This window comes from Chrysemys picta, chromosome 22, assembly GCF_011386835.1.
Source record: "Chrysemys picta bellii isolate R12L10 chromosome 22, ASM1138683v2, whole genome shotgun sequence".
NCBI lineage: Eukaryota > Metazoa > Chordata > Testudines > Emydidae > Chrysemys > Chrysemys picta.
The window spans coordinates 5,548,873-5,565,190 of record NC_088812.1 but is presented as its reverse complement, the minus strand read 5'-3'; the positions used below and the strand labels follow the sequence as shown (position 1 = coordinate 5,565,190).

Genomic DNA, 16,318 nt, shown 5'->3' with positions numbered 1-16,318 from the left:
GCTTTGACTTATAATCACTTAAAATCTACCCTTATAGTTAATAAATCTGTTTGTTTATTCTACCTGGAGCAGTGTGTTTGGTTTGAAGCGGGTCAGAGACTCCCCTTGGGTAACAAGCCTGGTACATATCAATTTCTTTGTTAAATTAACAAACTCATATAAGCTTGCAGAGACCAGCAGGCATAACTGGACACCGCAAGAGGGAGGTTCCTAGGGTTATGTCTGGGACTAGAGATATTGGCTAGTGTCATTCAGTATTGGCTAGTGCACAATCCAAGGAACAGCTTACATGCCAGAGGCTGTGCGTGAACAGCCCAGGAATGGAGGTTCTCACAGCAGAGCGGGGTAAGGCTGGCTCCCAGAGTTAAGGATTGGAGTGACCTAGCAGATCACCGGTCTGGATAACACCAGAGGGGAATGTCACAACCCCTTAGATCTTTGTTTTGGACACACGAATTCCAGGTACAAAGAGTATGACATCACCTCCTAGGCTTGTCCCATATGTATTGTCCTTATCTTTGGGTCATTTCAGTGAGAGTAACTTCCTGCCTGTTACTACAGTAGAACACCCATATTTGCTGATCCTGACAGTTTTCCTGGCTAATGCAAGGTGTTATGGGATACTTAGCATAGGTGAATAAGACTATAGAAAGACACAGGCCACCATTCCAGGCCATGTAACTGCTAGACGTGTATATATAATATAATGTTATATGCATTAAGCACATATTATCCATATTAATATATGTAATGTGAATCATGTTGGCGAACACTTCAGAAATAGATTTAACCCCCACCTAAAAATTCAACTAGGCCTAATAACCCAGATCCAATGACCCCACCCCTCATTACAATGCCGATAACCCCTTTGAGAGCTGTCGATCTTGGGTAGGCTTAATGGCATAGACTCATTCTGTGTGGGATTCTCATGATGGGCACAAACGTGGCACATACAGCATTATGTTCTGCCAGCCTGGGAACTTCACAGTTGACACTTGAGTGCTCCCTGGTGGTAGAGGGGGGAACAGGACAAGGAGGAGAAATACTTGAGAGAAATAAAAACTAAACATATATTTTAAAAATGTTATACACAGAGATGAGCAACAGAGAAAGAGAGAGAGAGAGATGTCTACTAGCCCCATCTATGGACCAAATTTTGCTTATTTACCCCATTGTGATTCTGGTGTAAATCCAATGAAGTCAATTCTTTCATTAAGAACTATTATTACTGTAGTAATATTTCGGAACCCCAGCTTTGTGCCCCTACAGAAATCTGGCTCAACCAGCTACCTGGAAATTCCCCTGGTGCACTGGCTCTATGTTACAGCCCCAGGCACAGTGGGCATTCCCAGAGGTGAGCGGTCTGGCCAATGTACTCCTCCACTCTGGCTATTGCCAGCTGCTGGAATGGTCCCTTGGGGCTACAGACAGTTGAGGATGAACCAGGGAAGGTTTTGGGTTGCTCTGCTTCCAGGGACCAGACTGCTCCGCAGTTATCCCCTGGGATTCAGTAGCTGTGAAAGTGGTGGAAAGCCAGCTGGGACCCCTCCATGCTCTGGTCTCCTAGTGAGCTCATCTCAGATGAGCCCATCACAGCCAGCCCCGGGAATCTGGCCCAGTAAATCTAAGGGCGTTTCAGTGAGTCTGGAGGGAGTCTCAGCTGGTGCAACGTGAGCATTGGAGGGAGCAGAGGAAATTGCACGTGACACCAATGTAGCGTAGGCCTAGGTGTAAATTCTAGCTCAAAGAGACATACCCAGGCTTGCTCTGACCCAGCTGGCATGCTAAAAGTAGAAGCGTGGCTGCATTTGGGCAAGTAACAGGAGAGGCTCCCTGCCCCGACTATGATCCCGTCCAAGAGCACAGGTATGCACTCAGGGTGGCCAACCCCTCTTCCCCCATGGCAACACTTCTGTTTCTAGCTAGATGAGAGCTAGCATGATTATATCTTCTCGAGCTGAAACATTCACCTTCTAGCCCCAGTGCAAACTCTCCTTACCCTATCTGAGTTCAGCGCATGGACTTTGTTCCACTCACCCAATGCATACACGTCTCCTCGGGTTCCCATGGTGGCTCAGATGCTATCAGGGCAGGTCGAGTTCTGAGGATTCTGAGCTTTGCAGCCTCCTTATCTTGGAGAAATTAGACAAGAAGTGGAGTCGACTCATGTCCTCTTGCATTATATTATATCAACCAACAGCACTACACACAGGAAAGCACCGTCTTCTCAGCATGCCCTGCTCTCCTTCCTTCTGCCCTACCACTTCTCCCACACCCATAAGCATTTACTTTGCTGAGTACCTATGGGGGAAACTGACCACAGGGCAGAGGGCCTAGCATCACTTCACAGAATCGCAGAAATGTGGAGTTGAAGGGACCTCAGAAGGTCAAACAATCCATCCCCGTGCATTGAAGCAGGACCAAGTGCACCTAGACTATCCCTGGCAGGTGTTTTTCCAACCTGTCCTTAAAACTCCCAATAACAGCGATTCCACAGCCTCCCTAGGTCACCTGTTCCTGTGCTGAACCATCCTTAGAGTTAGAAAGTTTTTATAAATATCTAACCTAAATCTCCCTTGCTGCTAACTAAGCCCATTCCATATTGTCCTACCCTTGTGGACATGATCACCAATTAATGACAGTCCTCTTTATAACAACCTTTTGCATATTTGCAGATTGTTATGTCTCCTCTCAGCCATCTCTTGTCTGGACAAAACATGCCCAATTCTTTCAACCTTTCCTCACAGGTCATGTTTTCTAAACCTCTGTCATTTCTGTTGGTCACCTCTGGACCCTGTAAAATTTGTCTTCATCCTTCTTGAAGTGCAGCACCCGAACCTGGACACGGCTCTCCCGCTCTGAATAGAGGAGAACAGTCACCTCCCATCTCTGACCCACCCCACTCCTGTTAATATATCCCAGAATGACATTTTCCTTTTTTCAAGAGCATCACACTGTAGACTTACATTCCATTTGTGGTCCATCAGAAACCTCATGCTCTTTTCTACAGTGCTGCTGCCAAAACAGTGAGTCCCCATCCCTCCCCTGTGAGTAAGAACTTCCACCTATTTGCATCCTCCTTGTGGTAGTTTCATCTACTCCATATTTCCTTAGTTTGAGTAGGAAAATGTCATGTGGGACTGTGTCAAAAGACTCACTAAATTCAAGATACGTCACTTCCACCTCTTCCCCACATCCACTAGACTGGGTACCCAATCAAAGAAGGAAATTATGTTTGTTTCTCATGACTTGTTTTTGACAAATCCATGTTGGTTATTCCTTATCACCTATTATCCTCTAGGTTTTAATAAATTGGTAGTTTAATCATTTGTTCCAGTATCTTTCTGGGTATTGAAGTTAGGCTGTGTGGTCTATACTTCCCTAAGAGCTCCTTTTTACCTTTTTTTGAAGTTTGCCCTTGTTACGAACCTCATCCATCCTCCTTGAGTTCTGGAAGATAATTGTTAATGCTTCAGAGATTGCTTCAGCTAGTTTCTTACATACTCTAGGGTGAATTTCATCAGGCCCTGACGAGTTGCTGAGATCTAACTTAGCTAAATATTCTTCATCTGTTAACTTTTCTGTTATTTCCATATTCTGGGCAGTGTTCCTTCCTTCTCGTTAAAATTAACTGGTGTGAAGTATCTGGTCACAACTAACTTTTTTAATCCTGCATTCAGTAAAATTTAAGAGGTGCCCATACTGAGTGGTTGGTTGCTAACATAATGGCCAGAGATGTCAGTGGCCTGGGGTTGTTCATGAGTCTTGCTGTAAGTAGTCATCTAAGGTGGTGCGGCTATAATGCCTAAGTCACTTTCTGAGCAGTAGCTCTTCTTAACAAAAACCAAACAGAAGAACAGATCTTCATCCAGCTCACAGTGCGGCTCCCTATGCGTGAGATGGTGCTGTCCAAGTCTCAGCTGTGATTATAGCTCGTCTGCAGCTGTTGTCTTGGAGACGCAGACAGAACATCAGTCCTGTTCCAGGTGTTGCCATAGTAACAGGGTTAACACAGGAAGAAGATGAAAGAGGCAACTAATGACTATCCATGCTTGATGTTGTTAGAGAGTGGGACGTGGGTGTTGGGTCTACTGGTCAGAGCAGGATCTAGCAGGCAAAAACAGGTTGCCTGGAGATTGGTTCTGCTGCAGTCCCTGATTCCTGACAGATGGTCCTTGTCGATGGTGGCATACGGCCAAGTCTTCAACAGAGTGACTCCTCAGGACTTGGGGCTCTCTAGTCCTCCTATCCAGGTGTCCATAAGCTCAAGGTAAATAGAGGAAAAGAAATATATTCAAGCTCCTCCTCCTATGATCACTCTCATGTGTGGGTCTTACCACATCCCTTTTTCTTGTGGCCCCCTCCTAGAGGAACAGCTCTGGTCCAATCAGCGTCACAAACATGCTTCCTCCAAATAGATCAACCTTCCACTGAGAAAAAACACTGCACACACATGTGGGTTTTACCCATATAAAGTCAGTTTCTGCTCAGTGAATTCCCCTTTGTCAGGTGTTTCCTGGTGGTTCGCTCTGTCCTGTCTGGATTGTGGTGAGCAGTGGGGTATGGTTCACCTGCCTTATTTCCTCCTCTGTCTCCATTAGAACAACACGTTCCCTGTGGCTAAAAAATTTCTTTGTTCTCCTGTTTGCTATTGGCCCGCAGAGTCTATGATGGGATGTGTGCTGGAGTCATGAACTGGGGCCCCATTATGTTGTCCAGCCAATGAAGACTTCATTCTCCAAAGCTTCCTCATTCGAGTGCCTTCCTGAAGACGAGCGTAAACTCAGCTGTCCCTGCCTGAATGAGCATCGGCAAAGCTGTTCTGAGCAGTGCCCTTAAGGGTTAGATTCACAAACACAAGTTACCAGTGCAGAACTACAGATATTCCCAGATCCCCAACTGGTGCAAATCGGCATCGGTCCAAAGGAGTCCACACCCCCATTTACACCAACTGAGGATCCGGCCTTATATTATGAACAGCCACCTGCTCACGGGTGGAGTCATGCAGAAAACTAGCCCATGGATTAGAAATGGGGAGTTTATCAAGAATGAGGAAGCTCGTCAGAAATGACCCTTCATCTACACTGAGGAAATTAAGCTCAGACTCAGTGCGGAGGCTGCTGGAACCAGACTACCAAGCCAAGGTGGGAGGCAAATCCCAGACACCAAGAGCTAGTGAGGCTCCCTGCTTACCCCTGGCTGAGTTACACATCCCCATACGCCACAGACTGCGACCTGCGACCTGACCTCTGCTCCCCTCCCCAGCTCAGTTCTTCCCCACCTCTAGTGGCTGTGGCTGTTTGGGGCAGTAGCTGATGCTGTTGGCAGAGTCACTTGGCGAAGGGCTGAGCGCACACGGCTGAGGAAAGGCTGGTGTTCCTGGGGGGCAGCGCTAAGCTTGCAGTGTGTGGCGCAGTAGCGAGGGTGACAGTGCAGCCTGCCTGCAGTGGAGACGTTGAGGGCATGTGCTGGTCGCTGGCTGAACTTTTTATTTCCTTTCCTTTGTGTGTTTCATTTCCTCAGTGTTTTTCATGTTTCGCTGGAGGTTGCAGTGGGGGAGGGGGAGAAGAACAGCTGTTGATGGAGAATGTTTGATCCAGCAGCTGCACGAGCTCTTCTCTGCTGGAGGAGACACCCTGGTACAAAAACAGCCCTGAACAAAGAAGATTTTACTCTCCCACACCCACAATCAGTCTTGGGTGAATCTGCGCCCCCCATCAATCAGGTTTTGAGCACCCAGCCTCCAATCACCCAGTGACGTTTGTGCAGCCTGGCCTCCATCCATACGGTTTCCTTGCACAGATCCTCTTACAGCCAGTGAGAGTGAACAGGGAATAGCAACTGTGCTATTTGCAATATGCCCTGACGGTCTGAGCCTCTGACCCACTCAGCTCCCTTTGTACAGACACTGACTGCATGTCCCCGAGCGAGGGGAGGCCCCAGGAGGGTGTGCTGAGTGTACCTAGCCCCCGACCCAGCCTCTCCTACAGCTCCAGCATAGGAGGCAGGGCAGGGACGGACTGTAGGGACCATTATCAGCTGTTGAGGTTTAAATCAGCCCCCCCAGCAGGCTGCTCCAGCCCCCAACAAGGCTGGTGTAGTACCTGCCAATGAGGTTCCCTGAGGGCCCCATTCCCAGGTGGGGCACAGCAGAGAATGGGGGCCAAAGCTGGTTAATTACATTTCAACCTGAAATTTCCCAAGAGTTTCAAATCTGGATAAATGCTCTAGTCGGCTCCCAAGCAACCGAGCAATGGAAACAAAGCAATGAGATTAGATTTACACATTGGTCATGGGGAAATACTCACTTTGGTCTGACAAGAATCTCAGCCATTTGTATGCAGCTGTCTGTTTATTGGGGTCCTTAGGCTGTTGGAGGATTCCAGGGACACGATAGAACGGTCTCACCCCCGGTCCAACAGCCTCTGTGTTACTGAGGAGGATGAAAGTCTCAGGGAAGGAGAACATCAAACTAGATCAGAGGGAAACGATCCCATAGTTGGGACCCTCCTTCCAGAGGATGCCATGGTATCCTCTTACACCGAGGATACCTCTCCATGGGAGCGATCTCCAGTTATTAGGAAGAAGCAGGTAATAGTAAGGGGGATTCAATCATTAGAAACATAATTATCTGTGTTTGTGATGACCAGGAGAACTGCATGGTGACTTCCCTGTCTGGTGCGAAGGTTGCGGATCTCTCAAGATATCTAGATCAGGGGTTCTCAAACTGGGGGTTGGGACTCCTCAGAGGATTGCGAGGTTATTACATGGGGAGGTCGCTGGCTGTCAAGCTCCACCCCAAATGCAGCTTTGTCTCCAGAATTTATAATGGTGTTAAATATATAAAAACGCATTTTTAATTTATAAGGGGGTGGTCGCACTCAGAGGCTTGCTATGTGAAAGGGGTCACTAGTACAAAAGTTTGAGAACCACTGATCTAGATAGGCTTATGTGTAATGATGGAGAGAAACCGGTGGTCATGGTACATGTAGGCACCAATGACATAGGGAAGGATGGGAGAGAGGTCCTGGAGGCCAAATTTAGGCTGCTAGGTAAAAGATTGAAGTCTAGGACCTCTATGGTAGCATTCTTTGAAATGCTTCCAGTTCCACGCGTATGGCCAGTTAGACAGGCCGAACTGCAGGGTCTCAATGCATGGATGAGACGATGGCGTAGGGAGGAGGGGGTTAGATTTATTAGGAACTGGGGAACCTTTTGGGAAAGGGGGAGTCTATACAGGAAGGATAGGCTCAATCTAAACCAAAATGGAATTGGATTGCTGGCACTTAAAATTAAAGAGTTCATAGAACAGTTTTTAAATTAAGGGCTGAGGGAAAGCTGACATGTGCTGGTTCAGACAGAAACATCCCTTAGGGGAGGATCTATTAATGCAGATTATCTATGTCCTAGTAATAAGAAGAGATGGAAGATGATAAAATACGAGTAGGCTCTGATGAGAAACAGTCAAATGAAAAAAAAGTCCCATTCAATTACATCATGTCATGGCAGACAGCTAAAAAGTGACAATGCCAGGAGTCTAAATAATAAGATAGGTGAACTAGAGTGTGTTGTATTAAATGAGGTTATGGATATAATAGTCATCACAGAAACTTGGTGGAATGAGGATAATCCATGGGACACAGTAATATCAGGGTACAAAATATATCGGAAGGACAGAACAGGTCTGGTGGGGAAGGGTTGGGATGGGGGCGGCGCTGGGGCAGAGCAGTGGGGGGCATGGGGACGAGACAGAGCAGTGACGTGCAGCTGCATAGGGCACCAGGAAATTTGGTGCCCCAAATTTCCTGGTGCCCAAGCAGCTGCGTATTTTGCGTATAGGTAGGGATAGCCCTGAGGGTATTCTTTAGCCAACTACATTCCTTATGCAGCTGCAATGCTTATCAATTCTTAACAAGCAAAAGGGAAGGGAAAAGGATGGCCACTTATTTATCAAATGGATTAATATTCCTTGCCTGTGCCCTTATTCCCTAATGCCATCTCAGCACTCCAGCAGCTTCCCAGGTCTTTACTTAACCTAACATATCCCAACAGATGCCTCCTCTTCTTCTTTTCCTCCTTCTTCTGGGTACAATAAAGGGCTCCACACTCTCATAGGCCTTCCAAGCAGAATTTGATAGGCTGGTAGCCAGTACCCAACCGATCGCTACTTCAGACGGCTGCCACGCTATTGGCAATTTGTCATCCCAATCTTTGCCAGTTTCTTGCACTACTTTGTGGAGAGCTTGTTTAATAGTTTGATTCATCCTTTCTACTGTCCCTGACGATTGAGGATGATAGGGGATATGTCGTTGTTGCTTTATTCCTAAAGCTTTTAATAAACGTTTAATTACTTCTCCTACAAAATGTGGCCCATTATCTGAATCAATTACTTTTGGAGTTCCATATCTACTAAACACTACTTCGCACAAGTGGTCTCTGCAGTATGACTTTTGGTGGGAATGGCCTCCACCCATTCAGAAAAGGAAGCTACTATCACTAATAAATACTGACTCCCCCTTTGGGTCTTAGGCAATTTATCAATGAAATCAACCTGTAGTCTACTCCATGGCCCCACAATTCTTTGGTGCAACAAGGATCCCGAATTCGGTGATCTATTCTCATCTGCTGCACACCTTATGCAGTTTTTAACTAAGTTTTCCACGTCCTTTCGTACCTTAGGACATGTTCCAATTTGTTTTACCTTAAAGAGAGTATTCTCTATTCCTTGGTGGGCCATAGAGTGACACAGGTTAATAATCTCTTCTCTTTGATGTTTGTCAGGTACCCACTTTACCTCTCCTGTTTTCTTATTCACCACCTATCCACCTTGTATAGTCCAGTTTCCCCATCTTTCCTCAGGTTTAACCTCCTCTTTTATGGCTTGAGCTGTAGTAACTCCCAAAGGTTCCTTTGCTGCTAATTTAGCTAAAGCATCCGCTTTATCATAACAATATGTTTCATTCCCTTCTTGTTTTTGATGACCTTTAATATGTCTTACTCTCAATTTTCCTGGGTGTTTTTTCAACCAATCATAGATACATTTCCAATCCTCCTTTTGGACCAATTTTTTCCTCTCAGCTGTTTTCCAAGGATTCTTTTTCCAAATCCCAATCCAGTATCAGAGTCCTTGTACCACAAAATCTGAATCCATATAGACATAAAGACAGTCAGCAACATTATTTTTCTGCTTACGCAGATCACCAAGACCTCTGACCTCTGCTCCCTGAGCTGAAGTCATACTCATAGAACCAGAAATAGTTTCCCCATCAATTTGTACAGCTGCATATCCCGTATATTTCTTAGAGTTCTCATGGTATGAACCACCATCTGTAAAGCAAACCTCTTTTTCTTCAAGGCTTAACACTTCATCCACTGGGGGTGCTTCTTCAAGTAACTTCGGTTTAGTTTCTGGAAGTGGGCATTCATGCTCCTCTCCTTCCATCAGAAGGGCATATGGTAACATCACTGCTGGTTTGTTATTCTCATAAGTAACATCTCTGCTAGTTAACATCAAGGTCCATTGGGCTATCCTGGTATTTGATACTCCTTTCCCCTGCACTTTCCCTGATAAAATATACTTCAGGGGAGAGTGAGTTGTTTGTATTATAATAGGGGCTGTGCCAGTAGTCAAAGCAAAAACTTCAATGGCCCACACAGCAGCTAAACATTCTCTTTCACAGATTCAAAACTGCTGCTCCTTAGGGGTTAATCTTCTAGACTCGTATGCTACCGGTATTAACTTCCTGTCAGTTTCCAGCATCAATATCGCAACTAGACTTTGTTGGGTTGCTGCCAACTTACTCACAAATGGCTTGCATATCTCTGGGAATTTCAATGTTGGAGTTGGCATCAAGGCTTGTTTTAAATTACAGAAACTTTTTTCTTGTTCAGACCCCCACTCCCATTCTACTTTCTTTTTTAGTAAACACCAGAAGTGTCCAGTTATAGAGGTAAAATTCCAGATGTGTTTCCTTAAATAGTTAAACCCTCTGAAGGCAAACCAAACCAGCCAGACAAAGACTTTGGTCTTACCCCACTGGCTAACCACAAGTCACACAAGCAATTTACTTAGACACTCCAGTTTCCCGGTATCACCACCAGTGCCACTCGTTATGGGGACAAATGGTTATGAAAACCAATACCCCAGTAAAAGAAAAAAGGTTCTCCTGATCCCAAAGGACCAAGCCCCAGACCCAGGTCAATATACAAATCAGATCTTACCTACAAATCACGCTGTTGCCAATCCTTTAGAATCTAAAATCTAAAGGTTTATTCATAAAAGGAAAAAGATATAAATGAGAGCTAGAATTGGTTAAATGGAATCAATTACATACAGTACTGGCAAAGTTCTTGGATCAGGCTTGTAGCAGTGATAGCATAAACTGCAGGTTCAAATCAAGTCTCTGGAGTACATCCCCAGCTGGGATGGGTCATCAGTCCTTTGTTCAGAGCTTCTGTTTGTAGCAAAGTCCCTCCAGAGGTAAGAAGCAGGATTGAAGACAAGATGGAGGAGTTGCATCAGCCTTTTATAGTCTCCTCCAGGTGTAAGAACATTTCTTTGTCCTTACTGTGGAAAATTACAGCAAAATGGAGTCTGGAGTCACATGGGCCAGTCCCTGCATACTTTGCTGAGTTCCAAGGTGTATTTGCCTCCTCTCAACGGGTCAATTGTATAGCTGATGGTCCTTAATGGGCCATCAAGCAGGCTAGGCAGAGCTAACACCAACTTGTCTGGGAAGTTTCCCAGAAGCATAGCATAAGTTTGAAATACAGACAGTACAGAGTCAATATTTATAACTTCAACTACAAAATTGATACGCACATATAGACAGCATAATCAAAAACTGCCAACCATAACCTTGTCTTAGACACTTCATTTGACCCCCTTTATACAAGATTTAGTGCCACTACAGGACTTTGGTTGCAACCATGTTCTATATGGTCCCAGTTCAAATCAATAACGTCACACCCTCCTAACATCACCCTCAATGCGTGAGACTCCTCTGGCCTTGGTAAATTCATTAGTGATTTCACTTTTTGTTGATCTACCTGAATTCCTTGTTCCTCTAGGGTCACCCCCAAAAATTCACTCTCCTCTGCACTAGTTGGGCTTTCTCTTTATTAGCCTTGAAACCCGTTTCCTGGATGAGTCTCAACACTTTTCTAGTCCGCTCAGTCACCTCCTCTTCAGTGTCTCCCCACACTAATATGTCGTCTACATATGAGGTGACATTCTCCTGATCCTCTTTGGATAATTGATCCAGCATTTGCACCACATATTGGTACGCAATAGCCGGAGTGCAGTGTAGGCAACAGGGAATTATTTTAAATAAGTACTGTTGTCCCTTAAAAGTAAACGCAAAGCAGGCCCAAAAATGGGGATGCAATGGGATAGTGAAAAAACAATTTGCCAAATCTAGGGGCCCCCTGTATTCTTGCCATTACGTGAGGTAGATCTGCTACTATTGGTGCCATGCGGGGGTAGCTTTATTAATTTGTCTAAAATCCACTGTCAATCTCCAATCTCCTGAGGCTATTAATAGGGGCCAAATTGGGCTATTGTATGCAGAATTCCCCTTTTCAATCATTCCCTGTTGTTCTAATGCAGGGTTGGCCAATCTGTGGCTCTGGAGCCACACGCGGCTCTTCAGAAATTAATATACGGCTCCTTGTCTAGGCACCGACTCCAGGGCTGGAGCTACAGGTGCCAACTTTCCAATGTGCCGGGGAGGGGCTCAATGTTCAATCCCTGGCTCTGCCCCCACTCCACTCCTTCCCGCCCTCTCCCCTGAGCCTGCCGTGCCCTCACGCCTTCCCCTTCCCCTCCAGAACCTCCTGCACGCCACAAAACAGCTGATTGGGAGGTACAGGGAGGGAGGGGGAGTCACTGATTGGTGAGGCTGCCGGTGGGCAGGAGGCACTGGGGGGGAGAGAGCAGATGTGGGGCTGCTGACGTATTACTGTGGCTCTTTGGCAATGCACATTGGTAAATTCTGGCTCCTTCTCAGGCTCAGGTTAGCCACCCCTCTTCTAATGATTCAATTATTTTCTCAATTCCTGCCTCTGCTTGCACAGGGTATTTATATTGTCTCTGCGGTGGCACTTCGTGCCCCACGATTTTAACACATGCTTCCATTTTACCACATTCTGCTTTTTCCTTAATCCATACATTGGGAAACTCCTTTACCCACATATCCCATTGATCTAGTATAATCTCCTCCACTGCTTCTGCAACACATATTCTTGGAATGTCCCTGCTGTCAGGACGCTTTCCATCCAGCCGGGCACATGCCACAGAACTCCATTGGTTAAATCCCAAACTAACTGATTCCTCTTCGAAAAAGGAGTCCCCTGTATTACTGGCTCAGCCACCTGATCTATCTGAAGCATTTGTTCTTTCCAACAAAAATCCCCCACTCTCTCTCTGGGTATAGCTATTTCTGCTGAATGATCCATTGTTCCTGTCACTCATTGCCCAATAAAGGAGGCTGCTGTAATAATCTCGGACACATATTGAGTCAAATCACAACTTATAGTTACAATATTTACACATGCCCCACTATCCACGACTGGATATTAGGGAAAAAAAATCACTAGGAGGGTGGTGAAGCACTGGAATGGGTTACCTGGGAAGATGGTAGAATCTCCTTCCTTAGAGGTTTTTAAGGCCCGGCTTGACAAAGCCCTGGCTGGGATGATTTAGTTGGGGATTGGTCCTGCTTTGAGCAGGGGGTTGGACTAGATACCTCCTGAGGTCCCTTACAACCCTGATATTCTATGATTCTAGGATCCAATAGGGCATCGTTGGGTTCATTATCTCCACAGTGACAGTTGTCCTAGGCCTTCCATTTGAATCCCATCTTAATCTAGTTACCATCTCCCACTCTTGAGGACCCATCATCAGGGCTTCCCTATAGACCAGGGTTCTCTGAACCCTCAGTTTGCATAGCTGCAACCTTTTTCTGCTCCTTAAACATTTCTTCTTCCATCCTTTGCATTTCTTTCATCAATTCATCAGCACGTCTCCCATCCCACTTATCCATATCTACTCCCCTCAATTTCAATACCTCCAAGCGATATTCTGAATCACATCTACTCCCTTCTGGGGCTCATTTGATTATTCCACCCTCTACCTTCTTGGGGTGGGGTGTTTTGTCCTCTACCACGGCCTTTTCCTCTCTCACGGTATCTTGATCTATGAACACTCTCATCTAAATATGTTATTGCTTCAACAAAAGGTACTCTGGGTTTCAGTCCTTTGACCTGGCTTCCACCTTTCATCAATTGTTGGCATACTATCCAGTGCTGCAATGCATCCTTAACAGTTAACCCCTCATCCTGGGCTGCTTGGTTCACCAAATTAGTAGACATCACTAATAAATTTCTGTCCAATCCTTCAAACGTATCATTCCATAATTCCCTGAGTCAAATCAACTGCCATCAAAAAATCAGGTGTGACATGTCTGGTGACCTCCGCCCTGGGATTAGTCACTGGTTGTATTTCTCCAGCCAAGAATCTCAATGGTATTCTCCTTAACAGGTAATCCCTGGGTGAATCTCCAGGCTCCATGTGATCTGCACTGGATAACATCTTCATGGGTCTTTAATCTTTATCTTTCCCTAACAGCATAATAAATCATGGTATCAGTTGATGTGCTTCTGGCTGCCTGTCCAAAACATTTTTCATTTGATCTGCTGCCTGTCTAATCTCTTACCTCAATTTAGTATAAAGCCCCTCTCGACGGTTGGTTCCCTTTTCTCATAACCGCCTCGCAGATCCTCTGCATACCAAATATCATTAGAATCCAAATCCGAATCCAAATCTCTCTCTTTTTGACACACATCCGCAACTTGCAGCTCCTGTATTTTCACTTGCTTTTTCAGTCCTGCTATAGTTTTCTGGCACCAACTGTGAGAAACGCTTGTGATCTCCTCTTCCTTTCCATTAGTCAAATCTCAAAATAACTGTTTCATTCCTACCACTTGATGATCTAATTTATCTTTGTCTGCTTTAATCTTTTCCCAATCCATCATTCTTTTCTCCAGTTCCCTATTTTGTTTCCCCATTGGTTCTAACTGAGTTTGCATTATCTGTGCCTGCCTCACTTCCCACTCCAAATTTTCCTGGCAAGTTTTAAAATTCTCTTGTAATGTTTGCAACTCTGCATGTATTTCCCCCTTACATGCAATTACCTTTTTACAGCTTGCCACAACAGCCATACTACGGCAGTTTGCTTTTTACTTGCATTCGGCTTGTACATCTGTACATCTTTCTCAAATCTGTTTTCTAAGGTATCAAATGTTACATCCGGTTCCACTGCACCTTTCATCCAAGTGCATGTCCCAAATGCATTAATCTCCTTCTCTAACAGAGAAGGGACTTTAACTTTGGTCCACTGGGTTTCTTCTTCCCCCCCTTTACTTCATTTCTTAAACAGTGTTTTAAACATCATTACACTAATAGCACGCGGTATCTCCCCACACATTTTTTTTCCTCACAAATTTCTTACAAATTTCACAAAAAGGAGTCACCCTTATTAGTCTTAAATAAGGACTCCCCCAATACTGTAAGACCCCATCTCGAAATCCAGCACTACTTAATAAATCCCCCCACTCCGCATTATTATTATTCTCCACCACTTGTTAGACCCACAATAGAGGTCTCCCTACGGGATGGGGAGCAAGCAGATACTGGACACAGTGTTGGTATATAATACTCTAAATACTCTTTATGGATTACAAAACAAACCTCGCTCACTTCACATTCACACCCAAAACATACTATACCAGAGTCCAAAGGTGAGAATGGTCCCAGTTGCCAGTCTAGTTTCCTTCCATCAGGATAGGATCATAAGATGCGGGGAGCCGGCAAAGCCACATCTATATCCACACGGGACTCTGGATCAATAAACAACTCCGACTTGCAGAAATCACAGGCATCCATTTATGGTCCATTCAGTCGCGTCATGGGTTCTTTGCCTTTGTTTACTAGGCCTTCTACCCGCAAAATTCCAGAGAAATAATCCTGGGCAGGCCTCCATGACCAAAGGCATGCCATTTCCTGCAATTCTTATACAATTTTATATCAGTCCAGCTGGTGTTATTTCCTTATCTGATGATTTTCTATATTTTTCTTGGAACGTAAGACTGTTTTTGCACAAAGAGTTTTAATAGTCCTTGACCTAAGTCTGTGCTTCGGTTGCGTCATTCATACCAGGCCTCAATGATACATATCCCAACAACACTATGATTCTGTACTGACATGGAGAGGAAATGGTTGGGCCAAGGTCCCTGACCTGACAATTGTGAAAATGGGAAGTGTGACCACAGGCATCCGTTCCCCCGGAAAGGCATGATGACGGCTCCTATCAATATAAACTGCACCGACGAGAGGAGCAGAACAGAGACATCCACAGCCATGCATCTGGACTGCTCCTACCACAAATGGGACAATTCAGAGCAGTGCACCTGGGAGAGGCGGTAAAGGTGAGCTGGACCGAGGAAGGGTGGGCTTGTGATTAAGGAGCTACCCTGGGAGTCAGGAGGCTTGGGTCCGATTCCTGGCTTTGCTAATTTGAGGTTGGCCGGTGCCAACAATCAGGATAGTTTCTCTATCTCTCTCCCAATTCGCATCTTGGTTAAATCTGGATATTCCCATCATCCACATAAAATCAATTTTTATCATGGGGCAAACTCATCCCTGGGTCACTCCAGTGCTTTCAGTGTTACTATTCCAGGGACAAAACTGGTCCTGTGAGCCTGCCCATATCTTCCCACTAGAGCCTGAGAGGGTTCTCATTTTGCCTTTAAGGCAGGGGCTTCTCAATCTGGAGGTAACACTCACCCTGCCCTCCCCATATTGCCAAAAGAGAGAGCGATTCCCAACATGGAAAATGGAACACAGGGAAAATTGAGAACTATTTCAAGGTATTTACCCTATGATGAATCCCTCCCTTCCCCTTGTCCAGTTATCATCTCTTTTAGGAAACCATGTTCAGTGCCTGGAGTCTCCCCTCAAAGTAAATGTTAGGTGGGGTTGATCCTGCATTGAGAGTTCTAACCAGTGTTGCTTCCTACAGCTCTTTGCCTCTCCAACTCCGCCCAAGGGAAGGCCATTGTGATCCCGTATCTCCTGCTGGCGATTTGCATTGCAGCGGCCACAGCTCTCATCATAGTGAATCTTGGGAAATGAAAGTCTCCTGTTCGTTTCTACCTCGGCCTCAGATCTCACCTGCCAAGAGTGAGGCTGCTCTGACTAGTTTTGGTGGATTTTAGCAGTGGAGCACAAAATTGGAAAGCGAATAGAGGCTCAGCTGCA

At 45.4% G+C, this 16,318-nt stretch overlaps 1 protein-coding gene across 7 annotated transcripts in view; it reads right to left on the bottom strand.

The window, feature by feature from the left end:
- Positions 1-14,983, bottom strand: part of LOC101951586 (adhesion G protein-coupled receptor E3-like) — a 48,179-nt gene extending 33,196 nt beyond the window's left edge. For 4 of the 7 annotated variants that reach the window (XM_065576098.1, XM_065576103.1, XM_065576104.1 and 1 more), the window contains exons 1-2: positions 14,788-14,982; positions 2,038-2,132 (exon numbers count right to left, since the gene is read on the bottom strand). In XM_065576098.1, the coding sequence (XP_065432170.1) occupies positions 2,038-2,068 (31 nt within the window). In that variant the 5' untranslated portion in view covers positions 2,069-2,132; positions 14,788-14,982. Of the gene's footprint in view, positions 1-2,037; positions 2,133-13,715; positions 14,739-14,782 lie in introns of those variants that run through there. The other 3 variants (XM_065576100.1, XM_065576101.1, XM_065576099.1) reach the window with 3 other exon arrangements.
- Positions 14,984-16,318: the final 1,335 nt, after the last annotated feature.